Here is a 27,810-nt window from a genome sequence, read left to right on the forward strand (position 1 = left end):
AATGTCCTTGGAAGAAGTTCACAGGTGTGTAAAGAGCTGCTTTCAAAGTGTTACATGCTGGGTGTGCTCTGACATTCAGAGTGGTGTAAGTTCTCAGCACAGGTTGATTGATTCCTTGCCAAAGTTTTATGGGCACTGTTTTTGTTCCGCCCTACTCCCCAACTGCTTAAAGCTTGGTGGAAAACTGAAACTGCAGTAAGCATTGTGCGTACCTGGAGCAGCATGGCCTCAGAGATGGACCTTACCCTCCGGATAGACAGTTGTCATTTAGGACAGGTGTGCTCCAGACAAGACTAGAAATTCCTGTAAAGATCTCTGTGCAGACCGTCTCTTCAGTAGTTCCTGTCACTGTAATTCCTCAGTGGTTTGGTTTTGCAGTTCTGCTCCAAAGCTGCGAGTCCATGGATAAAGCAAAAGGAAACCTCTCCCACTTGCTAAACTTCCAGTGTCTGTAGGAGAGACCCTTCCCTTCCTGAGGTCTGATCCAGAGAACAGGGATCTTGACAGCTGTGTCAGGTCTTTAGTCCTCTCCCACATGCCAGTGTCCAGTTCTTGCTTCAGTCCCTGCTGTGGCTGTTGGCACCTATCTAATCACGGTGCTCTTCCTTAAACGCTTGTTGCCTTTCCTCCACAGGGGTGGAAGTGACTAACTCATGGATTTAATGTGTAATTAAGTAAGTCTTAAAAGTACTTTGAGATTCTTCTGAGTAAGAATTGTTCTGATAAGCATGAGAGTCTGGTTTCCAAATCCATTATTTCTTGATTGGTTTATTTATCTTTTTTGCTTCTTCGACTCTTTCTGCAATTTGGAATTTTCCACATGATTCCCATACCATTATGTGAAAGGAGCTCTGCATTTCTTGCAAAGCAGTGAAACACTATTTCTGCTCCTTTTTCAGATGCAAGTATGGACATTATAGCCTATGATGATTACTCCAGTCCACCGCTCCAGAGATATTGAAAGGAAACCTGAATACCTCCAGCCAGACAAGTGTGTTCCACCTCCTAGCCGCAGTTCCCTGGGAACGATGTGGTTTATTCGAGATGGCTGTGGTATTGCGTGTGCTGTCGTTACCTGGATGCTGGTGTTCTATGCCGACTTTGTAGTCCTTCTTGTCATGTTAGTTCCATCAAGAGATTATGTTTATAGTGTGATCAATGGCACACTGTTCAACACCTTGGCTTTCCTCGCTTTGGCTTCGCATTTTCGTGCTATGCTGACAGATCCAGTAAGTATATCTCTCTCTGTATGTCTCAGCAAGAAATGGGCGGTGTTTTTCTTGTCTGCTAGATGTTGGGTAACTCATTTGTTGAGTGAGTGGCAGATTGAAATAACTTTTGTGTGTCAGCCTGCCGAGTGAGGCTGCTGATGTGGTATGCTAATTTGTCATCCCACTCAAGTCATATGTAAAGTCAGGGACCAAGCTTTAGATTCCCGTTGTGTGAACAGCTCCTCTTTGCACACTGAGAAAGAGCGTGTTTCTCTGTGACACTCTCTGCTCACCAATGGCAGATCTGTGTTCGGGGCTTGTCATGTCTTGACAAATAGGAAGGCTAGAAAAACTGGTTTGGGTTGTCTGCCTTGGCAAATACTGCGTCAGCAGAATGGGATAGAAGTTTGTTGTTTTGAAAAGCTGTGTTGCATCTCTCATACTGGTGATTTCATTGAGTTTATTGGGCCATGTTAAAACAAATATTATGTGCGCATGCTCTTTCATTAAATCCCTTTACCAAAGTGAGGTTGTGTTTCTAGGTCTGCAATAAGCTACCAGACTCCTGAATCAGAGAGAGGAAAGTTCCCAGGCAGGCAGGAAGCTTAAGGAYTGTAAGGCTCCCTCACCCCCAGCTTTGTGTGTCCATAGAACATTTTCATGAGAGATCTGGTCTGTTGCTTTCTCATCTTTCAGCTAGTGAAGATATGTTTTCATACCATGCTGCTCATTCTGAATGCCCTGTGATGGTTTGTTTTGCTTATCAGCCTCTGGATGGTGGATTCAATTTAAAGCCTCATCTCCCCTAGTCAGCTGGAGAAGAAACAAACTTAGCCTTCCCTACTCCCCTCCTTCTGAGTCTGCTTGTTGCTGTTGGGAATGGCAGTGAGTCTCTGATACTCTAATTATTCCTTCCAAATGTCGTTTCCTACTTGGAGCCTCGTTACAGGCCATTAAAACTTCAGTGTAGTCTGTATTGCTTAGCTTCCAGCTCTCCCAGAAGCCGCAGTACTGCAGAAGTGTCTTGATTTTGGGTAGTTTCGCTGTACATGTTAAAGCAAAGACTTATTCATTGCATGCCACTGCTGCTTGGCAGAACTATGAGCAGCAGTTGAGGCACTGAAACTTCTATCATTGGACTCAGGTATATGGGTTTGCAGCAGTTTGTTATGTAGTTTATATCCTAAGAGATATAAATTTTGTTGTTGTTAATTATTGTATGTTTTGTGGCTTTAATGCCTAGGGACCTTTGGGTCTCCAGAATTATTTTGCAGAGTTAGCTATAATTCTTTTGGAACAAAAGCTATATTCTAAAGCTGACTGGGCAAGCACAGTGTAGGAGAAACAGATACAATCACAAAACAGAGTAATCGGGGGGAAAAAGATAGTTTAGTTCCAAGTGTGTAGTGGGGGGTTTTGTGCGTGGATGGAGAGAGCCAGTAGGATTTTGTTTTACTCTTTGTAGATATTTTTATGAGGCAATCAGCTAAACAAAATGGAGGAGGTAAAGATAAGAGGCAAGGTGGGATGCAGCAATGTAGGGCACGCAGCGTGAGTCTGGGATGAAAAGGATGCTGGGACATGGAAAACCAGGGATGCATCTAGGATCAGAATGTAAAAGAAAGCACTATCGAGGCAAACAGAAATAGGATTCTTATTACAGATAAATGAAAACCTGAATCCTTCAGAAGCTGATAGCATGTGTCATGCTCTTCAGAATCAGCTTCTGGTGTGTCCTTGCTAAATACGTCCTTAAGGTCTTGAGCTTTCCTGTGTACTGAAGAGAGAGAACATCAATCAGAGATGAGTTGTAGCATTTGTGGAAATYGGTCTTGGTTAATTTTTAAATTGGTCGGGCCTATCAGGAAGTTCTTATGGAAAAAAACAAAGACTGCTCAAGAGTTTTGAAATACTGGTTTAATGTGCACTTCTTTTATTAATGTGTACTGTTCCTGTTTATTGCTGTTGAGGTTGTATAGATTTGTCAAGAGGAGACTGTTCCTTCAGAAATCTGTTTGTAATGTTACATCCCTGTTTATTTTGGTGTAAAAGCCTGCGTCTATGGAGATGCATTTGTGCCTGTGTACCAGCAGTGACTTCATACAGTGCATTTCATGACTGCTTTTTTATTATTTTTTTATTTGTGAGTTAATTTGTGGCCCTAGAAAAGCTGGAAAGTGTAGACTTGGTACCTTTTGAAAGTTCATGCTCATGCAGCAACAGTATATTGCCCACTAATAGATACATGTTTTAAAGTGGAAATTGCATAATTAAGAATATTTTTCTAATCTTATTTTGGGAGGGGGAAAATCCTTAGAAAGTGTGTGCTGTTTGAATGTTAAATGCTCATTTAAATAACAAATGGAATAACACAGATGGAAGCATGGCTATAAATACATGAGATGCTTATCAGCAACTCTTAATGTACACAATGGTACTTCAGAAGTTGCTGCTTCTACTGGTATGAAACATTTGTGGTCTCCAGTGTGTGATAAGAAACACTGGGATGATAAATTCATTGATAGATGTCAAGAGAAGGATAAGAATTCCTAAATATTGTGAGGTAATTTTACTATAGGATTACAAAAGACTAATTCCTTAAGTGAGGATTAATTGCAAACAAAACAAAACAAAAAAGTAGATAAATGCAAAATTAGCTTTTAGTACCTGATTCCATATATTAGGACCTCATTTTAATTTCTTTCCTGAATCTTCTTGCCCTAATGTCAGCAGAGTTTCAGGAAGTTTTTGTCTCTATCTTCTCCCTTCACTCTCATAGTTTTGAGTTAGCTCTCTTGTTCTTAGCACTGTTTGTGTCCACAGACTAATCTTCTGGTTTGTTTTTCTCTGCAGGGTGCTGTACCCAAAGGTAATGCCACAAAGGAGTTTATTGAGAGTTTACAGCTAAAGCCAGGACAGGTGGTTTACAAGTGTCCAAAATGCTGTAGCATCAAACCGGACAGAGCACATCACTGCAGGTAAAGTGTTTTCTGAGGAACTGCTCCTGTACCACATGCCACTGGAGCTCAGGAATTATCCAGTGTGCCTTGATCTAATGTATTGTTGGAGTCTGAGACTTCAGTGGTTAAAGTTAGTTTGGCATCCAAATTCTGTTACTGATAGTGTCAAACACATTTAAGGTACTCTGGGAAAAAAAAATCTTGGGCCTTTTTTGTGCAGTCTGGGGCCATTTCTCACAAAATGAGAAACACTTCAAATTAGTACTGCCTTGACTTCAGACCTTTAATTGGCATTCCATAAATTTTCTTAGCACATTCCGTCATGTAGCCATGACCTGGAAGGAGACATTAGATACCAGAATGCACAGAAATCCATAAAATGTAATTTCTCTCAAAGGCAAGTGTCCTTTTTAGTTTTGTTTTTACTCATTACTCAAGGACCCATTTGTCTAATTGTAGATTCTATTTAGACATGATATTTAAATTCTAAACTAAAGTTCCAGTAACTACATATTTTTTCTTAAAGTTCTGACTTCCATGTTCTCATTAAGTACTGTAATTTTGTTTGTGCCTTGTGATAGATCAGTATGCCTACTGATCTGTCATGTCCTTTCTTTTTCTGGTAGGATAAACCTCCGTGAAGAGAGTTACTGATAGTGAGCTTTTTAGTACTAAAGACAGTGAGCAAAAAAAATAACTACTTCCTAAAATTCTCTTCTGCTTTTAAAACAAGCGAATCTTCTTTCCAGTAAGTAGTTACAGAGTTTGCACTGGTATCCCTTTCTTATCTACTCAAAAACCAATGCATACTGAGAGAGCTTGTGTCATTACTGCTGATTCATGCAGGGGACATGTGGGAAGGGGGATGCGTGGTACTGAGTTGAACAAACTTCTGCTGTCTGCATTTTTCAAATTTCTCTTCAGAGCTTCAGCTTGCCAGTGGTGGTTTTTTTGTTTATTTTAGTCAAAACCAGGAATTGGTTAGTCAGCAGGAGCAATGTGATCGTGCCTATCGCTTATTAATGCTACTGTAAAATCCCCTCTGACATTTCTTCAATTATGAATGAAACTTTGCATCTAAAATGCTGTCTTACTGATGACTCGCAGTGTAGGTAAATGAAAAAGACTCTTTGGCTAAACTCAAAACCTCCTCTCCATGAACCTCTTTATTTGCTTCAAGATAATTTTATAGACATTAAGATTTGGGAAAGTGACCCACTGAGCGCTGATGCTGTTGAGAATCTTCAGCTGATTTTCTGTGTGGATTTTTTTTTGTGCTGGTCTTTGGCACAGCAAGATTGYGCACATGCAGCAGCAGGAGGTACTGCTAGCTGTGCGCCTGAGGGAGCAGAGTGCTTTCTGATTCATATGCTATTAAGCAAGTCCCCCATGCCCAGCAAACTACTACTCCTAGGATTTGGAAGATGGGTGGTTTGGAGGGGGGGGGTTGTTGTGTTATATGGGCAATCCCTACTGCCTACCGTTCTCAGTTTCTGTTTCCTTTTCCACCAGCTAGTTTTACCATCTACCTCTAACTTCTTTTGCCAAATGTGCATGGAATGAAAACTCTCCTTTCTGCCTTAGCTGCCTCCTTCATGGAGGTGGTCTTTGGCTTGGCTGCTTCAGGTTGTCCCTCTGGGGGGACTAAGACCTAGGAGCAGTTGAAGGATCACTTTGGTACTTACCTATTTGAAAGCCCAAGGGAAGTGTATGTGCATATGCTGAAAAATGTGCAAAGTAAATTAGGCCACAGGGAGGCGTCCTCCTCCTTTGCACAGTGTCCCTCCTGCCCTTTTTTTTTAATGCCAGTAATTGATACTTGTCCAATGAAGTATGGCATCATCAGGCAGATAACTTCTTATTTTTACTATGCCAGCTGATTTCAGCCCTCATGTAGCTTCAAACTCATTTCGAGCTGCTGCTTCCAACGAGACCAGGCTTTTCCTGCTGACCACTGGACCTGGGGCTAGCAGGGAATAGGTACCTGTGCCCACCCAAGGAGAAGTGGCTCTGGATTTGGCTGCGTGCTGAGAAGCTGGGCCTGCCTGACCAGCCTTTCATTTAGGATTAGGGCTATCCCAGCTCTTTTGTTTTTCAGGCATGGCATGTATCCTTGGGGATTATCTCCTCGCACAATGTAGATTGAATGCAAGGCTGTTCTGAGAGAGGTTTTCTATTATTTATTCATATGTGCTGGCAGGACCACATTTATATTTTTGTCTGAGAGTGTTCCTGATGTCTCTTCAGTGTTTGGATGTTGTTGTTTATTTCCCTTAAGGTCAAAGTATTTTTCTTTATAAGAAGAAAAATGCAAGTAAAATTAGCAGAGCCCTCAGTGCTTTCTGCTTCCGTGCGGCCAAAATTGTTCTGGAATGGCTATTTCCTTTTGGAGTTTTTTGTTTGGTTTTTGGGTTTGGGTTTTTTTCATGTTTGATTTTTGTACTTGTTTGTGCAATGTGGTGTCAGGAGACTGCCTTTCCTCCCCTATCATATGAGAAAGCAGCAGAGAAAAAGACTTCTTTTATGATGTGAGTTGAAGCAGTTACTGACTAACTGAGAGTGTGATGTTCAGACAAAGTAATAATCTTTTAATTGTTTGACTCCTAGCCATAGTCTGCACACTGGCAGGGATCTGAATGTTTATTTTATTAGTTTGGTTTTGTGAAGTGCTTTAACATCTAATTTTACCTTGAGTGTATATTGTGGAACTGTCTTCCTGACTGACTCCCACTGCTGGTTTATGCTAGTGTGTGCCTTACCTTCATGTCAAGAATCTTTTCTAATGCTTTATTTTTCTTTTTGGCGAGCACCTGCTACTGGTTAGTGTTAACAACATATTAAGGTTTATTTACTATCAACTGTAAAATTTATTCATTATTGGTTTTCATATCTTTGACTTCTTATTTTTTTAATCTATGGACATTTTCGCAGAGCGAGTAGGTTAAACCTAGACTAAAACATACATATTCCATCTGCTTGAATGTATTGTTCAAACCACATCTTGGCATAACCACTGATGAGAATATTATGCTAATGTGTTTTGCTTGGCATTAATTTTTTACAACAGTGATTTGGTGTTATATGGTTCATTTTGAACAGAAATAGTCAAGTGAGCAAACCAGAAATATTAATGTAGTGACCAGTGGATTTATTTAGGTTCGAATTTCATCCCTGATTCTTTCCTTTTATTTCTCCGTGTTCCCAAAATGCATGTGAACTCTTGCTGTTTTTCTGGAATGAAATGTGCTATAAAGATCTCTATTCTTTCAGTGTTTGCAAGAGGTGTATTCGGAAAATGGACCATCACTGCCCATGGGTCAATAACTGTGTAGGAGAGAATAACCAGAAGTACTTTGTACTGTTTACAGTAAGTATTGTGCAAGTGGTGGTTGCGGTTGTCCAGTCGGCAGCAATGCGATGCCGTGTGCAGTTTGTGAAGTGGCTCTGGTGGTTGGCTTTCTTTTCTTTCCTGTTACAGTCAAACTTCATAGGGAAGTATTGGAGACTTCTGTTTTGCTAATTAGGGAACACACGATACTGCAAAAGGGAAAAGGCCTCACAAGAAGTATTTGCCAGGGTTTTGTGAGGTTTGTGTTATCAACTGGTTTAGCATATTATTTCATAATGCAAGTAGCTTATTATCTCATTGAGGTCTTTGAGGAATGGGCCATATTTTTGTTCTGTTTTATGGTGTGTCATGTCCAGTAGGGTTCTGGTCCATATTTGGGTTCTTAAATGTTGTAGTTGCATGAATGCCTGTGTGGGGCCATAAAGTAAGAGCTGTTGCTGCTGCTTTGATGAGAAGGAGTAGGAAGTCTCCATCCTTTTTGGCAAGGATTATCCACCTTCTACTTGAAAATAAATTATTTGCATACTCAAAAATCAGGGAGGTGTTTGACTTTTTATACCTTATCTGTGGCATAATGAGTAAGAAATGGGAGCACAAATTCTAATACTACGTATTTATGGAACAGTTGAAATCTGTTTCATGAAAGCCAACTGCAAATATCTTGTGGGAGTAGTGTGAACATTACAAGGCTGAGTTTCAGTGATGTTCTGTTTTATTAATAAATCTTTTGGGAAATTTGTAGGTTCAAAGAAGAATGTTCTCATTACCAAGTAAAAAAGGGGGAAATTTTCAGTTGGATGGAAAGGCTTACTCCTAAACTTGCGTTCTGCAGTGTGACTTGTTAGGATGTGTATTACAGAACAAAATGAATGCCATTTCTTTTCCCCTGAGCATGGGTCCTTTCACTGTAAAGAGTGAGCTGGGTATCTTGTCAGAATCCTATCAGAAGGATTTCTGTTTCTGTTAAAACTAACATCTATTTTGAAGTGGGCTGCATTAAACACTTAAGTTGGCTGAGAGAGAAGCAAAATAAAGGTTGCTGGTTTTGCTTTTGTTTACTCTTTCTAAAATCTGGGGAGGTGAAAGTATGGCTGCACACTAAAGTTTCAAGGAAAGGCAAATTAGTTTCCTATCACCTTTTCCTGCTTCCCCAGGGATCTCTGGTAACACAATCTCTCCCATTTCCAGCATCTACTGGCTCTTTTGTTGCAGTCAGTAGGTTCAGGGGACTCTTCCTGTTAGTTCTTTGTCTGTAAATTGTAGAGTGTACATGTAGCACTAAGCATAATTTAAAGCTTTTGTTACAAAGCTAAGACATAATTAAAAAAATAGATTAAGTACAAACTGTTAAATCTTGACAGAAATTTTCCATGCCAGTGTCTGCCTCAGAAGAAATACTTATTAAAAAAATCATGTTTCTCACTTATTCTGGAAAACAGATAGTGTTTAATGTGATTAAAACAAATTAGCTGTTGTTTCTTTGGGAAGGTACAGCGCGCTCATGCTTGAGAGCAAGGATCTAAGCTTTGACATGATGCCTTGATGTTAGAGTGTTGTTCTCTGAAAGCTGTGCTTTACCCAGCAGAGAGGAAGGTAGTAGGCTATGTGGAAGACTGTGCTGGGGCGCAGGAGACTGGGTTCTGTGTCCAGCTGGCTTTGGATAAAACAGTCCCTTTCCTGTGCCTTTGTAAAATGGCACTGAGAGCTATTAGCAATGCCAGAATGTGCATGTGTAGTTTTGGCATTTTCCAGCTTCAAGGTGCTTGATTTTGGGGTGTTTATATGTTTTTATATATAATAATATATATTAAATTAATATTAAATTTAATATTGTATATTATAAATAAATAAAATCCTAATGCTTTCTGATTGCTTTATTTAAAATGGTTATAAGATTTAGCATTTTGATTTTAAGCTTTGCCTGCTAGCTATTTTTTTACATTCTTTGTTTTTCAGATGTATATAGCACTGATTTCCCTGCATGCTCTAATCATGGTGGGATTTCACTTCTTGTATTGCTTTGAAGAAGACTGGACAAGTGAGTACAAACAAAGTATCTCTTCCAAATATCAGATTAGCCTATGAAGCAGACCTTAGAACATGGTTCGCTTGTAAGGCAACCCCTTGTAATGCTGGTTTCAGAGAGATGCTGTCAGGACTCTGCTGTGCTATCTCTATTTTTAAGATCAATCCTGAAACTTAATAATTCTGTCTGACCTGCTAGGGTCTCTATTCTGAAGAGAGAAATCCTGTTTCAACTTAAGCCTGAGACTGCCCAGGTAGAAGCTGAGATGTAAAGACTCCTAGTTAGTATGTGTGCAGTAATCTGCTGTTTACACAAATATTGCACTGATTTCCTGAATGTCAAAGCACGATAAGAATGTGTGTGCCCTTTTTAAAAGGGTAACGTGAATCATTCTTGCAAGACTGCCAGGAAAACATGTTAGCTTAGATCCAAAAATCYACCCTCACAAGAACAAACAATTCCTCTCCATTTAAAAAAAGAAGGAAAAAAAAAGGACAAAATAAACTACCAGCCCTGGCTCTGGAGAATCTGACAAGTACGTTTTCACAAAGCTGTTTCATAAGAAAAAAAATTTTTTTAATGACATAATACATAGGAAACCATCTAGGTAATGTTGAGTCAAATAGCTAGCTGCTGAAGAATGTGTGTGCAGATGTATGTGTGCTGCTTGCAGATTTTTTGGAAGAGCATTAGCTTAATTTTTATTGAATTTAATTTTGTCATTTAAGTTGTCATAATGACAAGTTTTAGTAAATCATGCTGCAGAGGACGCGCGCATTTACACATATGAATTGAACTTGATAAGGTTATTCTGCAAAAATTTGTCAGGTGCCAAATGACACTGATCAAGTCTGGTTTTGACTACAGTGGCCAAGGCCTTGCGGGAGGGATATATCAAAGGAAGAGGTTTCCTCTGTACCTTTTCTCAGAGCCTGATTTCTGTGGGTGAAGCACTTTCCCACTTGCCCCAGATTCAGGTGGCAGAACAGAGATGGATGTGTTGTTCCTTCTGCCTTGGTTCTGTATTGATGGTGTTGGCCCCTGATTATTGCATGTCTGTTAAAGGTTAGCATCTTCTCCCGGGGGAAAAATACTTTTTTAAAGTGATACTCATTGATTTCAGAGAAGTCTGGAAATGTTCGGAGGAACCAACTCAACACTGTGTTTTTTGCCCTATAACATTTTTTTCCCTCTTGCTTTCTTCTGTTTGTCCTTTATAGTTATCTTCTCAGACTTTTTCAGCTCTAACTAAACTTTGCCATGAGGTTGCAGTATAGGTAGAGTATGAGAAAAAACAAGAGTTTGGCTTAATCTACACTTCTTTGGCTTATGACTTAAAGGAGTTATGAAAGAAAGCATGCTCTATTTTTATATTGATGCAGAAGCAATCTTCCTTGCATTCGGACCACCAGCTTGAGATTTCTGATGAACTTTATCATTATGGAAAATATTGCACTTGCACTTGCAGGAGTGATCATTTCTTTGTTGCATATCTTTGAGAATGTCAGAACTTCCCCATATGCCTTTTTGAGTATGGTCACCATTTTAATTTATTTTTACAATTCGAGTATGGAAAACTTATAGATTAGCAGATGTTTTGCAGCTGCTGCATTATCTGATCTTTCCCCTTCCAACTCCACTGTTTTGTCTTCACAGAATGCAGCTCCTTTTCTCCGCCAACTACAGTGATTCTTCTTATCCTCCTGTGTTTTGAGGCTCTCCTATTCCTCATCTTCACCTCGGTAATGTTTGGGACCCAAGTACACTCCATCTGCACTGATGAAACGGTGGGTGCTCCCCTTTACCCTGTCTCTTTTGCCATTTGTAGAAACAGGGAAATGTTGCAGGGCTCTACCTCATTGTGCAGGGAGGTTGTGTGTGTGTACCCTCTGAGGAAAAATCGGATGTAACAAGCTGAGCTAGCACAGTGTTTGATTGTACTCCCTGAAGTTCTCTTACTGGGAGAGCTAGTGTGCACATATGTATTTATAGGCTGGGATGTGGTGTTGGCAGTACCTTTGATAAGGTAGCATTGGTAACTGGGATTACTCTCTGTAGAGCATTTGCCCCTGTGGATTGGAGAATCTTTTTCCTTTTCTGGAGTGCTGTTACATTGGTGTCATTTTAAATTCTACTGTGGATGCCCTGGCATCACTGTTTGCAGCTTTACATGTTAGGCAGCCAAATTGAGTAGGAGGGTCCAGTGAGGTGTGGAGAAGGGATTTTTTAAATTTATTTTTTCCTAAGTCTAGGAAATTTCCAGCTTTAGCCACTTGTTAAACAGTTCAAAACTCTTGCCAGGTGGAAAAAAAATAGAGTGGGGGGAGGTTTATAACATTTAGGTGCATGGTAACTTGGTGGGTACGCTCTGCTGCAAACCCACATGTCATCCCCAAATGAAAAGCAGCAGAGTAGAGGTTACTTAGTGTTGCAGTCCCTCATATATCACTGCAATTGCCCGCTTCTGTAAAGATAGAGCCTGTGACTCCTGGTGATGTTTTCACACTTGTGAATACTACTGACCTTCACCAAGCATGCTCAGACATCTGTGGTAGCTCACACCAAGAGACTGGAATTAATTGGAGAGGTTGAAGAGAAGCAGTTGTCTTAAGAGTGACAACTCTATTTGCTTCCTTCCTCCCCCATTAGTTTTCCTTCCCCTTCACGTGTTTGTGCATGGCTGGTTGAAGCTGGAATATGTATACTTGTTGCCATAAGAGAGCTAGAACTGGCACCATGGAGTGTAAGAGCCCATTGCTCCTCAGACTTTTTCACAGTACTTGTTTTTATGCTGGGCTTTTGCAAGAGGTTGATGATCACACTGCGCAGCTCTTTTGTGTCCAGAGGAAGACTTCAACTATTTTTTCTGATGGGGAGATTGCCAGGAGGAAGTACAGTGTAATACAGAACAACAGGATCCTGCCAAGCTTGAGTTTATTTGTTATCACATAAATTAACAATGCTCTATCATTTGCTATCAATGCTAACGATTCAGATGAAATCATCATCTGAATTTCTCAGTGTTTGAGAGCTTGGCAAGAATATTTAGAACCTGCTTCCTACAACCAGGTACCCAAATGAGTCCCTTGATTTCCCCTCCCTCCCTCCCCCCAAATGCTGGGTACCCACAGAGGTTATCACCTATGTCACAATCTAAAATTAAAATGAAATCTGGGCTCCCCCTGTGTGTGTGTGTGGTGTTTTTGTTTGTTTAGTTTTAGTTTTTTGCTTTTTGTTTTTTTTTAAATACTTACAGGTAGAGATTTTGCTCTTTGGAAACTTCTGTGTTTGTTGTCTATGATATCTCTCATTGTTTATTTTTTGCTAGCATTGGGCTAGCCGTGTTTGGGATGCAATGTGTTTTGAGTGGAGGAATATTTCCAGATGAAATTCCTCCTGCTGTGGTCTCTTTTTTCTGTTTTACTTCACCTTTTAGAGACAGGGCTGTGCCTTGCCGTTTTTCACCTCCCTCTTCCAACCGTTGGGAGACCTCACCTCACCGTTTTGTGTACGCTATCCCACAGTGATGGTCCCTTTCTGCTGGAAGAGACCCAGAACCCTAGTATTTGGCTGTAGCCTCTGAAGGTGACATTACCAATGGTCAGTGCATCTCTTGCAGTTGACTGTATTGTTTCTGCAGAGCTCTGAGAATCAGGAATTTGAGACACACGGATATATTACAGTGTGTTAACCTGTAGCACAGAAGAGAGATGCAGGTCAGGAGAAGCTTACCTTTCAAAAGATCCTAAGTTAAAGAACAGAATTGCCTGTCTGCTGCTGCTACCTATTGAAGAGTAATGCTCTCCAGTGACTGCACTGGTTAATTTTGCTTCTACGGCAGCTAGGCGTAGCTTTCCTGGAAGACCCAATTAACTTTATGGATTTTAGATACAGTACAGTTTGTTTGTTCGTTTGAGTGACTAGTGAATGTTTCAGCTGATTTGCTTGATGTCTTATTTTTGTTCTCCCTCTAACCTTTACTAAACAATGCCAATGATTTCTCTCAAATCAGTATAATTATTTAACCCTTTCTCCCTGCTGTCAGCCCATGCATGTTGTGGCAGTGATTGTAATGAAACATGAAGAGGCACCAGGTACTCAGCCACACTGAACCATGGGCACTTCCTGAACTTGCTTGGTGAATCTGGGAGCATTATAGAGATTATCTTGGGTTTGGTTTTTTTTGTCTGCAAGCTTATAATGGTTTCCTCTAAAACTTTTCCATCTGGTTAGCACATAATGCTTTCAGCCATTAAAACACATACTTTGTGTTTGGTTTTAGTTGGTGGGCTTTTTTTTAATTGACATCTGTGGCAATTGGAGGGCAGGTCTTAAAAAATTTGATGAAATTTCCAGGCTCGAACAAAATGAGAGTAATTTTATTTCCAGGGAATATTTGTTATCCTTATTTATTTATTTWTTTTTTAGTATAAAACAATGAGGAAAAAAAGGAGAGGCTTTACAAATATATTTTTATTTTTTTACTCCATTCTTTGGATAAGGGGTAACTGAGAAGAGTAGACTTTTCCCCGAATACAGAACTACAAAAATTAAGTATTTGACTGAAAATGTGATATTTCTGTTTTCAGGGAATAGAACAGTTGAAAAAGGAAGAGAGAAGATGGGCTAAAAAAACAAAATGGATGAACATGAAAGCAGTATTTGGCCATCCGTTCTCTATAGCATGGCTTAGCCCATTCGCAACACCAGACCAAGGAAAAGCAGACCCGTACCAGTATGTGGTCTGAGGAATTCTTGACCAGCATTTCCACTAAAATAGTAATATATTACAGCACTACTGTTATAAATTTTCCATGAATGTTTAAAACAAAAAGCAGAACAAACTTTTTTTATGTCTATTCAATGGCTGATAATTGCAGAGAAAAAAAAGCCCTGTATTCCACAACTTTAGATAATTCTATATCTCTGGCTGAAACTGCTGCTGCTTCTTTTGCTTTCCTTTCTTTTCTTTTCTTTTTTTTCTTTCTTTTTTTTTTTTAATCTCGTTAACTTTACTGGCCTTTGTTTCTATCTGCTTTCTGTATGGTGTAACTAATGTGAAGGGGATCCTCTTTCTCTGTTGTGACCCACCTCTTTTGAGTTGATTCTCATGCTGTCTCCTGACTGTGAGGAGCTCTGTGGAAGACAAATGAGTGCCAGGTCCTACACAGACACCTTTGGACTTCCTGAAGGAGCACGTTGCTCTTTCATAAATGAACTTGAACTGGGAAGTAGACACTTCACTTACCAAAAGGTGCAAGACAAGAGTGCGACACAGCAAGAGAGCCAATTGACCTGGTGATCACGTACAGTTAAAGTATTTAAAACAGATGTTGCCAACACCACTTTTCCCACCCCCCCCACCCTACCCTGGCCTTTTTCCTTCCACCCTTTCCTTCCAGCCACAGAACTGATTTCATCTTTCTGGCATTATTTTGTCTGTTCCCTCCCTTGTGTGCAGAAAATTGTTGCCCTCCTATGGTAACTGTGGCAGATTTAGAAGACCTTCTGGATTTTAAATGCCTTACACTTGCAGGAAAAAAATCTAATTTTCAAGTGTTTAGGATAGCAGAGATATCTGTTTGTGTGTGTTTGTCTTGGTAAATTAGTTGTTTGAGCAATGCCTGATAAAAATTATTAATGTGAAAAACTGATATGAATGCCCAGAGGCAGACAGAATGAAATAAAAACTAATATTGATGGGATGTGTAGGTATACCAGGGTGATTGACTCTGTATTCTTAGCATTGCCCTGGTTTAGAGCTTTGTAAATCTTTTCTCTTATTTATGCATACATGTGTTATGTGTATAAATGCACACACATATACGTGTATGTATTCTAAATTGGGAAATATTGATGGTAAGGAGCATGCATGCTGTCATGAACTGTGTGGATAACACAGGATGCGCTGTTGAAAGCAGGGGGACAGAAGGCATTCCAAAAACTGGTAAAGCTAAACCATTCATGACTACAACTGGCATCTTGTGTTCAGGCAGGAATTTTGTTATATTTTTGCATCATGACTCCCGTGGGCTCACCAAATGGTCATAAACAAAGAAGAAATATAAATCCACTGTGTCCACGAGTCCTGCGGAATCTTTTTTTCCTTGGTTTAAGRTAAAGTCATATTTTTGGAAAATGACCTGTTTAGACTTATTCAAAGCCATGGGGGAAGGGAGGGAAATCAGGGAAGGAGAAATTAATGGATGTCTCACTTTGGAAGTAATGTGAATGCTGCATCTTTTCAATCTGTCAATGCTTCCATATGGAAAACAAATGCAATAAAACTTTTCCAAAAAATGCTTTGCTGTTCTTATTTTCTTTCTTCACTTTAAACATTGGCAAAATCCGTAATGGTGCTCTGAACTTCCGCTTTTATACACAAGCTGGCAGAAGCATATGAAGGTTAACTAACTTAGTGCTCAACTTTTGGGTTTAAAAATGAGTTAATCAGTAATGTACTGATCTGTTAATCAGCAGTGTTACTTCACCGCTCGGAAGTGGCTGTCAGTAACTGCATCAGCTGTGTAAACTGATTGTGTCCCCCACAGCCTGTATTCCCCTGCTTGCTCAGGATTAGATCTGCAGAGTATGTTGTCGCCTCTCTGCTGTAAGACTGTACTTAAAGATTCACATTATCTGCACTTGTGCTTCACTGGGAAAATACTGTGAAGGAAATGTGGATTTTGCATACACAATTTTTCTTAATGAAAAGTTAAGAAAAAGTTTAGTTTTTGTTTTTATGGTCTGCTGATAGTGGAAAGCTATTGTAAATAAATATGTAGCTCTGATATGGTTTTCTTCAGATAATGCTACCAGCTTAACAGTTAAGGGCTGGATCTTTGGACAGTATGAGTTTAGCTGGCAGGGCATGTGCAGGTGGTAGCTTGAACTGGTGGAGCATCTGGTCCTAAAACAGTCATGACACAAAATCAAATCACATCACTTTTTTTTTTTTTTTTTTTTTTTGCTTTACTCACCTAGACAAGAAACAAACAAATGGTTCTCTCCATATATTTCATAGCTTTAAAAATGGTTTTGATTATGAATTCCACTGATGCATATTCCAGTGTTGCTTTATTTTAGTTGTGCTTATTGCCTATATGTTTTGGAGGAAGATTGGTTGCATTGTTCTGGTGTTCAGACCATTGTAGAAAAAATTTATTGTTACTCAGTTTTTCTTGTTTTTAACAAATTCAAGTTGCTAAACAGTGTTATGTAATATTGATATTTTCAGCCAAACTGTTTTGGTTTTAAATGATATCATCACAGCATGTAGAAATACCTGTTGCTGTCTGTCATTTATTTGCCTGTGTGTGTCTTGGTTGTCCGGGGTCCTCCGTTTTACTTGCACCAACCAATCTGGTGGTGCAATTTGATGCAATAATAATGAGACCAAATGTGRGTCAGCATTAATGTGTTAGAGGCAGGCTTACTGATTTTCTTTAAGAAAAGTCTTTTCTTGAACAGGATTACCTTGTATYGGGTGCCTGTTCTGTTTTAGCATGGCCAAGAGAAACGGAAGGACAAACTCGATCACAGGCAGAGTGCCTTTGTGGCAAGCACAGCTTCGCCCATTCGTTACAGCAGGCAAGTCTGGAAGTTGAAGCTAGACAGACTTCAGACTGGGGTTAAGGGGATTAATTGACTCTTTGCTATTGGAACAACTTGGCATAGGTTGTGATGGATTCTGCATTGAAGTGGCAATTCTTACATCATGATCATGCCTTTCTTTTCTGGAAAATTAAGCTGTGCTTCAGCAGGAATGAATTCAAGGAACCCCTATGTCCTATGTTTCATAGGGCCAGGAGGGTCTCCTGTCAAAGTCTGCCTTAACCATGATTTCAAATAGTAATCAATACTTCCTGTGTCTTAACCTTAATTTACAAACTGTTACAATGCCTGCTTGTTCTGTTTGCTCTTTGCTTTTGGGTTTGAAGTGTATTAAAAGAACCTCATGTATTTCTTGTAATGTGCGAGAGCTGCCCGGCAGATCACCTCTGCTGGGTCAGTCCATCCAGCTCAGCCTCCTCTTTCTGACAGTGCACAGGAGCAGGTACTGAGGGAAAGAGTGTAAGAGACAGGGCAAGTGTCTCTACTCTGGTATATCCGTAAGCATCACAGCTTATGAAAGCAAAGGTTAACCTTATCCTACCATCCCTGCATTTGCAGAGTTTCACCTCTGATTGAAATGGAAGTGTCCAGTATTTATTTCTGCATGTATGGTTTTTCTCTTGAGTATTTGTTCAAAAATTAAGTAGTTTGGAACAATGAAGGACTTTTTTTTTTTTTCCTGAGGTGAAATAGCTACATTATGGGGAAGAGAAACGTGATTTGATTTGAAATACAACATTATCACTTTCAAAAGTAATGGGGGGAGGTACTTGGTAAATATTAAAAAAGTTTCTTTAAACAGCAGTGTAATGTCTGCAATGCTACATGCAGTTCTGCATTTCTTCCTTCTCCCTTATTATTATTATTTTCTTTTTAAGGGCAAGTCTGGGGTACAATTTTGTCAACTCCAGATTTTTTAGGTAATGTTTCATGTAAAACAGTATGTTACTGATTACCATTTTTTTTCCCACTAGGCTCTGTTTATCTGTAATTCTGCAGCACTAATTAAACTTAGATATCCTGGAAACTTTTTTTTTTATCCTTTCCTCCTTTTCCATAATCCTCCTAAGACCCTACTGCCCATGGGGCAAGTAGACAAAATTAGTACAGGATACAGTTTTTTAAAAGTTCTGCTTGCTTTGAATGCATGCACTAAAGGGATCGGTGAGGTCAGAGCAGGAGAGAGAAAGTACGCCCCATCCAGTCTGACTAACCACGCTCTAATCTGGCATTAGTACAGCCTGAAATTGACCTTGCTTATCTCCTCGATTAGCAGATTAGTGTTCAGAGCAGGGTGAACGATGTTGATTTTTGGGAGGGAAGAGCAGGGTTGCTACTCAGAAACGTTAAAGATTCTTATTCCCAGTTTAGTTAGCAGCGTCGATTGAACTGGATTACACACAGGAGTGAGGGCAGGCTTCAAGCTTGTGCTGCCTGGGAGGAGTTTAAATGCTTGGTGTGTTTCTCCTCCTGCCCTGTACTACTTGTTTTTCTTCTCTCTAGATACTCACACAATAAATGCTACAGCCACGGTGACAGTTTGGTTCTAATGTGTAAGATATTTTCCCGTTTGTTAAAGAACAGCCGAGAGCCTGAGTTGTTCCTGTGCCTTAAGCTGCAAAAGCGTCTGCCTTCCCGCTCGCAGCTGCCCGGCTGCAGGACTCTGAAATGAGCTCTTCATTGCCGCAGAGGGGAAAAACAAGCTAAAGCAGCCTGCAAAGGTTCAGCTCCGCTGTGCATGAGCGCTGCCTGTCTCCAGGCTTGCCCGGGAGGTACGGGCAGGTGCTGGGCACTGCCACGCACAGCACCACATGCCTCCTCCGAAGGGCCGCAGGTGGCAAGGGTTTTTCCCTGCAAYGTATTGACGTGGTCAAAACAATGCGCTTGCAAGCTTGGGACCGGCACAAAAGCACCCCTCTCTGTGCTTAACATTGCAAGGTGAACACTTGTGCTTCAGGGGCTGAATTTTTCTCAAGATTGCCACCCTTGAAGATTTGAGTTTTGATATTGCATTATTTCTCCAGAGTCAGCATGAGAAATGTGGCATGAATGAAGTTCACAAAAGCTTTGCATTTAATTCCTCTGTTTATGGTGTGATTTTTTGTTTTGTTTTTTGGGATTTTTTTTTCCCTCCTGGGCCTGCTTATGCTCACTCAGTATCATTGCAAAACCAAATTGCTTTTACATTAAAATGTTGTGTTATTTATAAGGCCTACTGTGAGTGCAGTTGGAGTGCTGCTGAGATACTGCACGTGTTCATTTTTCCCTGCAAAGTTTTGAAATGATTTGTGGGTAATTAGAGTAAATCTGCAGAATTAGAACATAACAAGAACTGTAGTTTTTCATCCAGCTGTTATAAAACTGCTGTTTTAAATGGTTTTAACTGAACGTGCTTGTTTTTCCTTTTCTCAAGTGTCTCAAAACTTTGATCCAGTATCCCTGCTTTATTAAGAACAGAGTTTCTACAGTGTCACTTGTATTATTATGAGTGTATAATACTCAGCTATAGATCTCACTCCTCTCCTCTATGATGCCAAAGATGTGCATAAAAAATTGTGCCCTGTTTCAGGTAGCAGTAACCTTAAAAATGTTCTTAGTCCCATATTTCTACATGGAGGAGACTACCAGAAAAAATCACTGCCAAAATTCAATGGACCTGATATTTGAAATAAAATAAAAATGCTTGTTTTAATAAGGGCATGTTCTTAGAGAGAGAATATGTTAGAATATTGACTGACCAAAGCCTCTTAGAGAAAATGATGGGTCCCGCTTTGAGGTCTCCACTTCAGTCTGTATAGATTTCTTCACACCCCAATGGGTATAAAGCTTGCGTGTTGATGTGTGTTTAAGAGATGGAAATGGAATTTTTCTCCTTCAATATTTGCTCTTAACTGGTGCAAACTAAACTTGCTCTTATGTCAACTTCTAGTGACAAGACTACATATGGCTACAGTAAATCAGTGATGACTGGAAAACATTGCAGTATTTTGCTTGTGTCTGAACTACTGTAAAAATGAGCAAATAAGGTGAAATTTTAAGTTGGCATTGCATCTTATTAATCGTTGGAGAGACTCAAAAAGCATTGGGAGAAGAGAGCCAAGTTTCAAAGGGGATGGCTTTTTAGCAGCCATCTCTTTAAAACAAAAATCAATAGGAATTCATACTGAAATAACTGCATTAAGATTTGGATTGTCCATGAATTTTGTCATGTTTTAGGGGTGGTTATTAAATCTGGAGATGAAAGATCAGTAAAAGAGGATGTCTGTCTTCATCACTAACTAGAACTTGAACGACAGCCCAGCTGTAGAGACGTAGCTTTGCACGTGCTACAGCAGTTGCTGCACAAACACCTGCTCTAAATGTGAAACAACCCCAAACTCTTCTCTTTTTGCAGGGTATTGAGCGTCTTAAAAATCAGAAGCCAACTTGGGAAAAGATCAGCGGCTGGGAAGGAATGAAAGTGGCGTTCGGTGGTGCTTTCTCCTTGGGTTGGTTCAGTCCTTTTTCGAATCTGGACTGTAAAAAACCACCATCGGCTGAAGTAGCAGCAGCAGCCCCTGCATCTGCAATTATGACCCAAGAAGAAATTGAGCAATTTCTAGCTCAAGACGTTGCAGTCCAAGTATTACATGAATAAGCAAAACATCTTCCAAGACGTCAAGAGATGCTTTCAGGTTTTTTTAATAACTCTTTGTGCTGAAGATCTAGGGGATTTTTAAATGGACTTTTGGTGCAAAAAAAATTCAGAAGTATTTATCCAGAAGCCAGGTACAACACTAGCAGAAGCAATGCAAATCTCCAGAGAAAGCTTTATAGACGATGTGATTCATAAGCTCCTTTTCCTACCCCTGTCAATTGCTTTATTGAGCTTTTATTTCTTGGCCTTTAAGGAAAGTTCCTAATTGTTGGACTGATTGGTTCCAGCAGCCAGAAATGTGCTGTCATAAAGACCCTATTTATCTTTTGTTCTTGTAACCTTTCGGAGGGCTAAACGGTAAGCACTGAGCAATGGTCAGATTAGCCCAGCTCTTAAGGTTTTTTTGAAAAATGCCTCCTTTTTTTAGCTCTTCCTATAGATGCTGTCTCTGGCTTATGAGAGCGGAGGGAGTTCAGACCTGGGAAGAGATGGGGGCGAGCTTAGCCTGGGTGCAATTCCCTTGTTTGGGCTCAGAAATATTCCTAGGGGTAAATTTAACTCACCGTGCTCCTGGGGCTTGGCCRAGCCATGCTGGTGGCGATGCCAGGTGGGACCGTGGGCGCATGACCACGGGGTCGGAGAGGCATCTGTGATGGTGCTGCATGGCCGGCTCCTTGCTCAGGAGGGAAGCGGGGGAGCTGGACTGCAGCATCYGCGATTCCTTAGCACCTAGTAACTGTTGGCGTGGGAGGCATCTGGCCTGACTTTGTAACCCAAAAAGTAGGCAGCTGCTCTAAGCCAGCCATCTGGGCTATTTCTGCAGTCAAAGAAGAGGGGGAGATTTGAGCACTCTGCCTTTGGAGGTACAGACTGTCTCTCTATTTGGCTTAATTTAGATTTTTTTTAATTTATTTTTTTGCTAGCCAGACTTATCTTACTAGCATTTGACATTATTCAGGGTTTTCTTAAGCTAATTTTGCAGACAACTCATGATGAGCGTTGACTGTCTTTACTGGTGACATAACACTTTGGAGTAGTTTCTTGCTTAGGAGAATCAAATATGTGGAAAGCATATCTGCTGCCTGAGAAAGATGGGATTGCTGCAGATTGCAACGATTGCTGCAAAATCGTAAAAAGATGACACTACCTGTTGCATTCAAAAAGTAACAGATGTTCTGCATGTTCCAGATGTTAGTTAGTGTAGTTTTGACTGAAACTGTACTTCAAAAAGTTTTTTTTTTCATGTTGTCTTCCACCTTATCTTAATTATCAGGAAAATTTTCAGGATCTTAGAAATCACGTGTTGCTGGTTTTCCACCACAGGCTGTGTCTGGTTTTGTCTGGCCCCCACCTGGTAACATGGGACAAAGATAATTGCTTCCTATAGGAAATAAGGTAAAGGATTTGGGGGATGAAGGGATGGAACTGGGAAAGACCTAGATTTAGGGGGTTTTTTAATTTATTGAAGCAATACCAAATGGAATTTGTGTACTTTTTTTTTTTTTTTTTCCAAAACAGCATCTTAATATGTATTAATGGTGTGACATTCAGATATATCACTAAGGGACTGGGCTTGTCCTCTGCCACTGCAATACCTTTTTCCTATGAAGGGACTGTTAATAAACTGAGTCCAGTGACTGGTGTGAGCACAGCTTGGCTAGAAAACGGGGGATGTTTCCAAATCATAGGCTCCCCCCACCCAGTATGTTGCCTCTTTTTAAATGAAAAACAGATGAAAAAAATCTGTAGGAGCTGTGTATTTATACATAAGTTTTAGTTCAAAAAAACCCCGAAAAACAAAAAACCCTCTGTATTTCGGGGGAACTGAGGTGTCCTCTTGTGTCACTTGGACAGGAGGGCTTGGATTTGTTTGCTCCGTAGCAGTGAGATGTAAGGGAAGAGGCTGTCGCGCGGCACCCAGCCTGCGCCTGCCCGTCAGGGACAGGCCTCCCTGTAAAGGGACATCGGGGCAAAAGCAGCCCTGTAAGGGGTTTCATACAGGGAGAAGTAGGGACGTATAAGGAGAAAACTGAGACTCCCCTTTTAACTCRTGTTTTCTTTTCTCGGTCTGCGGTTCAGCCTCCGCATCCAGCAAACCTCCCTGCCTCTGTTGCCGTATCGGCCAAGTGGGAATGGTGTTACAGGGCCCTGGGGGGGAAACTACTTATTGGTTGAAAATGAATGCGGGAAAGGCAGGTGACTTTGAAAACAGAGCGTTTTGGGGTAATTTGATAGTTGTATCTGTGGTGCTGACTGTCAGAGTGACCTGTTGTTGTTGTTATTTTTCCCAGAGGGGTTAGGACTGCCCCGCCAGGGCCTGGAGCCGGCATCAGTCACGTGTCCCTTGTTTACTGCTGGGAAGCAGCGGCGGCGCTGGCTCTGTGAGACAAGGCTTCGTGCAGGCGTCCGCTCGTTCGAATAAGCTGCTCTGACAGCAGCCTGGCTGTCGAGCGGGCTTCGGAAAGTCCTTTCCGAAGGGCCGGAAAATACAGGGAAAGYTTGCGTTGCCGTGAGCGTGCTGAACGCTGGCTCGGGTGAGACTGCGCTGTATTTGACGGCGCTTCTTGGGACGTGAACACCACTTAGGCTGCTTTGGGTACATGTGGATGGAGGCGGCACGTTTCCTCCTCCGCTCTCAGACCTGGTTTACCTCATTGTGGGGACTCATGTCCTTCACTTGTGTTTTCCACCTCTTGTGTTGCTCCTCATGTACCGGCCTTCCTAGGCTTTTTTCTTTCTTTTAGGTGAAAAGTGGTGTGCAGAGGAGAAGGAAAGCGAGAAGAGCCGTCTTCCCTCCTCCTCTTCCCACAGAGCACTCCCCTGTTTTCTGACCTGGCTGATAGCCCAAGAGCAGGAAAAAAATGCTGGAATTGGAAAATTGCCTCTGATTATTTTTCTTTGCAGTGACAAAAGAGGGGAAAAGTGACTGGTTTATCTGGGGTTGCTCAGAAACCTGCTTCAAAAAGCTTCTGTCAGGAAGCAAGTTGACTTCTTGAGAGCAAAGAGATTTTTTTTTTTTCACCTGAACCTGTAGGTTGGATTTAAATTTCTATGAAGAAATGGGTTCTCCACTCCATGGAGAAATTACAGTCAAAAGGAGAAACAAGGGCTGTGTCCCTGTATCCTACACAGAGCCGTGGGGAACCAAGTCCAGCTCCCTACTCTGGTGTCCCCCAAGTCCCAGCTGGGTCACCCTGGTCACCCAGCTCAGTGACTTCTCTGGTCCAGCAAATTGGCTGTTCTGGGGTGTCTCTCGACTGTCGGTTGCCCCCTTCCCACCCCTTCGTCCTCTCCCTGCAAAGCCCCAATGGCCCTCAGGATATCTCCTGCTCTGCTTTGTCTCAGTGTAGCGTGGTGAAAAGTCAAAAATTGCAGCAATCTTTATAAGATGCAAAAACCTGTTTTATTCCTAGGTCGAGCATAAACCTCTTCCTGTAATTACTAGCTGGTAGCTTGAGACCAAACATGATTTGTGTGAAACCGAAACCAAACCCACCACTTTTCTCTCCTTCCATCCATGTGCTTGTTGCCCCTTGTTAAATCGTGCCTTAGTCTTCGGACCAGATTACTTGATTGCTGCTATGAATTTTCTTGTTGTCAACAGAGCTGTGGATCACCGGAAAGCTCGGTGCCTGGTGATGGGCATGTGTCACGTCTGACTTGTAAGGGACGAGACTCCTGGTGAATGCCTCGCTGTGCCCATGGTGTTTTATAAACGCGGGACACCCCAGGATAACGCTCTGCCCCACCACGGTGTGCTTCARATGGAGGAACTGTAAGGCTTTCTGGACACACGATCCGCTGAAATCTGCTTGAGATCAGCTCACTGCTTCAGTATGAGTTTTTGATGATGGAGTGATGATGATGGGGTGTGACAGATGTGGAAAGTACTTCTGTGCTTTATATCCAGTGTCTTCTAAAGCAGCTTTTCTATGCAAGTAAAGAATTTACATCTCTTACAAATATATATATTTTGCTACTTGTAACTCATTTTATGCCTCCAGTTGCTACTGTACTTATTAAAGAATTAATACTTCTGTCCACTAAGAACTGCGTGCTCCTCCATTCCTAGCAGTCACTACACACGCAGCCCATGTGCCCACTCTGCATGGAGGAAGTGTGTCCCTGGTTCTAGGGTCTCCATGCCATGGGAGGAGGTGGCCTTGTGGTGACCGAGGGGCGCCAGGGTGTCTTAGCTGCAGTGGCTGCAGGGGCCAAGCAGTGGGAAGGAGCATGACCATGTTTTGTGACCAAATGGCTGCCTCCTCTTGGTGTTCCCCAAATCTTAGAAATGCAAAGGAGTGGTAAAAATAGCTTTTTTGTTGTTTGTGGTGGGTTTCTTTGTGTTTTTTTGTTTTTTTCTTCCCTCCTCTACACTGGACGAATTTCACTTTTGCATGCTAGTCTGTGCGTTTCTGTGGGATGAACCGGAGCAAGGGCTGGGCAGAGGAGGGCTGTTGGAGGTCGTTGTGTGGTCCCTTCTCCCCAGTGGGAACTGGGCAGTGTTGTGTGACACTTCATGGATGGAGTCCGGCCTTGCGATTACAGGTGATATTTGAAAAGAGGCATGACATTGCATGGATAGGTGGCCCATTTCTCTGTTGGAAATATCCATGCTAGACTTGGATGGGAGACTGCATGGTGGATGTGGGCAATCTGAGCTGGATGTAACCATCCATCAAACTTTTTTGKTTTTTTGTTTGTTTTTGGCTATCCTAACTGGCATTTCAGGATGTGATCCTGTCTCCTCCCATGTGGCTCAGTGACTCTTGTTAATAAATGTATGGTGGAGGCCTGGAAAAAATGGAGATGCTGAAGGAAAGTCATTCCTGCAGTGGTTCCTTCCACGGCGCCCGTGTTGAGCAACCCTTGGTGATGGTGAGGCAGGACCTCCTGAATCATTTTGTTGGATGTCAGGTTGATACTTTGCAGACTTGTGGTCAACTGAGAGGGACAGGAGCTGCAGAAATCCAAGTTATTTGGGACCAGGTTGGCAGTAATATGCCCAACTAACTCACGGCATAAGGGGAGGAAGTCACATCCTGGTCCAGGCCCCCTCTTGGCTCGTGTGACCTGGGAACAGGAGCGCAGTAGTGTGTTTTTTGGTTTTTGTTTTTTCTCCATAAACTTCCATGGCCTTGCAAGTAATGGATGTGAATAAAGGCATCAAAGGGTTTTTCCTCATATTAGAGCTTGCCCTACCTCTCGGAGATATTTGCTCTCCCCATCGCTGACAGGATGGTTTAGGAGCCGCAGCCGCCCTGAACAGCAGGGACTCATCTGCCAATTGGTGGCCCCTAGTGTGCTGCCCGGCATGTCGGAAAGTGGTTTGAACTGCCTTAAGTCAGGGAAAACTGCAGCGTTGGTCACTGTAGCTGCAGTAGATACCAGGCAGTGACTGCACTGAAGAAACTCTTGCAGGCTGCCACTGACATTGGTCATAAACTGGAGAGGTTTGGGCTCCTACCCCCCATTTCGTAGCTTCTGGCTGCATGCAGTTCCTGCTCGCTGTTTGAAAGCTGACTGATTTACCCAGTTAAATTAGGAAATCTCAAAGCAGAGAGTGAAGATGCCCAATGGGAAGATTAGATCTTAATGCAAAAAATATTTCATGTTGTTACAAGGCTGGGAAGGGATTAGCAGAGCTGGCACTGCTCTCATGCTGCCGGTGGCAGCCAGCAGCCACTGGAGGGGACCGCGCCAGGGCACCCAGAGCAGGGGCTGAGTGAACTCACACCTCCAAACACAGCCCTGCTGTCACCAAGCCAGGCACTTGCTTAAAAAAAAAAAAAAAAAAGTCACAGTAAAACATATATTACTGTGTGGCTCAAACTGCTCTTTTCTTGGGGCAATGCCAGGATACCCAATTACCAGATGGTGGAGAGGGAGAAAAATGTAAGCCCTGGCATTTGACTGCTCGTGGCCATTATGGTGATCCTGTAGCATTGAGCTGTGTTCGGCCGATGGTCGGCGGAGATGTGAGCGTGGCGCTGCAGGGCGGTGGGGTAGAGCTGTGGGCGACCCAGCTGTGCACAGCTGGTGTTTCTTCCATGTGCCTGGTGCCTCATGCTCACGCCCCATGTAGCTATTGCCAGAAGCCCTCCAGAAATGCACCGTAGTCATATTCATATGTGTCATCTTGCAACCATCAGGGTGGGAGGGGGAAGATGGAAATGATTTATAGTTTTTAATGTTAACCAGTGCTTTCCAGGAAAGCACTGGTAATGGTGTTGGAGATGTTACTTCTTCTAAAAATTCCCCCCTGTTACTGTCGCGTGAAGGGAGGGAAAGGGGTAATCAACTTTGCCTGCCAGAGCCCTCCTCAAAAGCGCTTTCACTGAGTCAGGTTCACAAAGCTGAACAATAATTTGGTAATCAGCTTTACCTGCCAGAGCCCTCCTCAAAAGGACTTTCACTGAGTCAGGTTCGCAAAGTTGATCAAAATAGACAATTTATTAAAGCGACAGATCAACAGGTTCAGGATTGCCGGTGATAAATGCRCTTACTGCAACAAATTCTACTTTTTCTGAGCTCAAACTGATAATTAAGCGCTTTCAACAATGGTATTTTTCCCGGGCTAACGTCCGACGTTGTCGGAGGCGCAAACCTTACCAAAAAGGCGTCCCTGTTTTGGGGAGGAGAGAGGTCCAGGCCCATCGACCCGTCCGTAGGTTGGTGTTCTCGTCCTCGAAATGGAGGATCGTTTATGCACTGAATTTATACTCTTGGCGAGGTGGGGCCGAGTCAAACACTGTGGGATGTTTGGTCCTTGTCGAGCTCAGCAGAGGGTGTCAATGGCTGMTGGCCTTTTTTTTCTTTTGCCCCTATCAACAACACCAGGCTGCAAGACTCCCGCTTCGCCCCAGGTGTCGTTTTGGGTAGAGCAATGTCGAGTGGTGGGACCTCCGCCTCGCCCTGGGCGTTGTCTCACCCCTCACCAGCATGGGCATCAGACCTCAAATCACCCTTTGTATCCGCTGTTTACCCCACGGCAGGGAGGATCACAGATAATC

At 41.9% G+C, this 27,810-nt stretch overlaps 1 protein-coding gene across 12 annotated transcripts in view; it reads left to right on the forward strand.

The window, feature by feature from the left end:
• ZDHHC3 (zinc finger DHHC-type containing 3) overlaps positions 1-27,253 on the forward strand; it is a 41,210-nt gene extending 13,957 nt beyond the window's left edge. For 3 of the 12 annotated variants that reach the window (XM_026085815.1, XM_026085813.1, XM_026085814.1), the window contains exons 2-7: positions 900-1,229; positions 4,065-4,189; positions 7,442-7,538; positions 9,477-9,558; positions 11,203-11,333; positions 20,555-20,929. In XM_026085815.1, the coding sequence (XP_025941600.1) occupies positions 924-1,229; positions 4,065-4,189; positions 7,442-7,538; positions 9,477-9,558; positions 11,203-11,333; positions 20,555-20,797 (984 nt within the window). In that variant the 5' untranslated portion in view covers positions 900-923 and the 3' untranslated portion in view covers positions 20,798-20,929. Of the gene's footprint in view, positions 1-899; positions 1,230-4,064; positions 4,190-7,441; positions 7,539-9,476; positions 9,559-11,202; positions 11,334-12,982; positions 13,147-14,135; positions 15,849-20,554; positions 20,930-22,120 lie in introns of those variants that run through there. The other 9 variants (XR_003256661.1, XR_003256660.1, XR_003256662.1 and 6 more) reach the window with 9 other exon arrangements.
• The last annotated feature ends 557 nt before the right edge of the window (positions 27,254-27,810 follow it).

Source organism: Apteryx rowi, unplaced genomic scaffold (genome assembly GCF_003343035.1).
Source record: "Apteryx rowi isolate R43461 unplaced genomic scaffold, aptRow1 scaffold_678, whole genome shotgun sequence".
Lineage (NCBI taxonomy): Eukaryota > Metazoa > Chordata > Aves > Apterygiformes > Apterygidae > Apteryx > Apteryx rowi.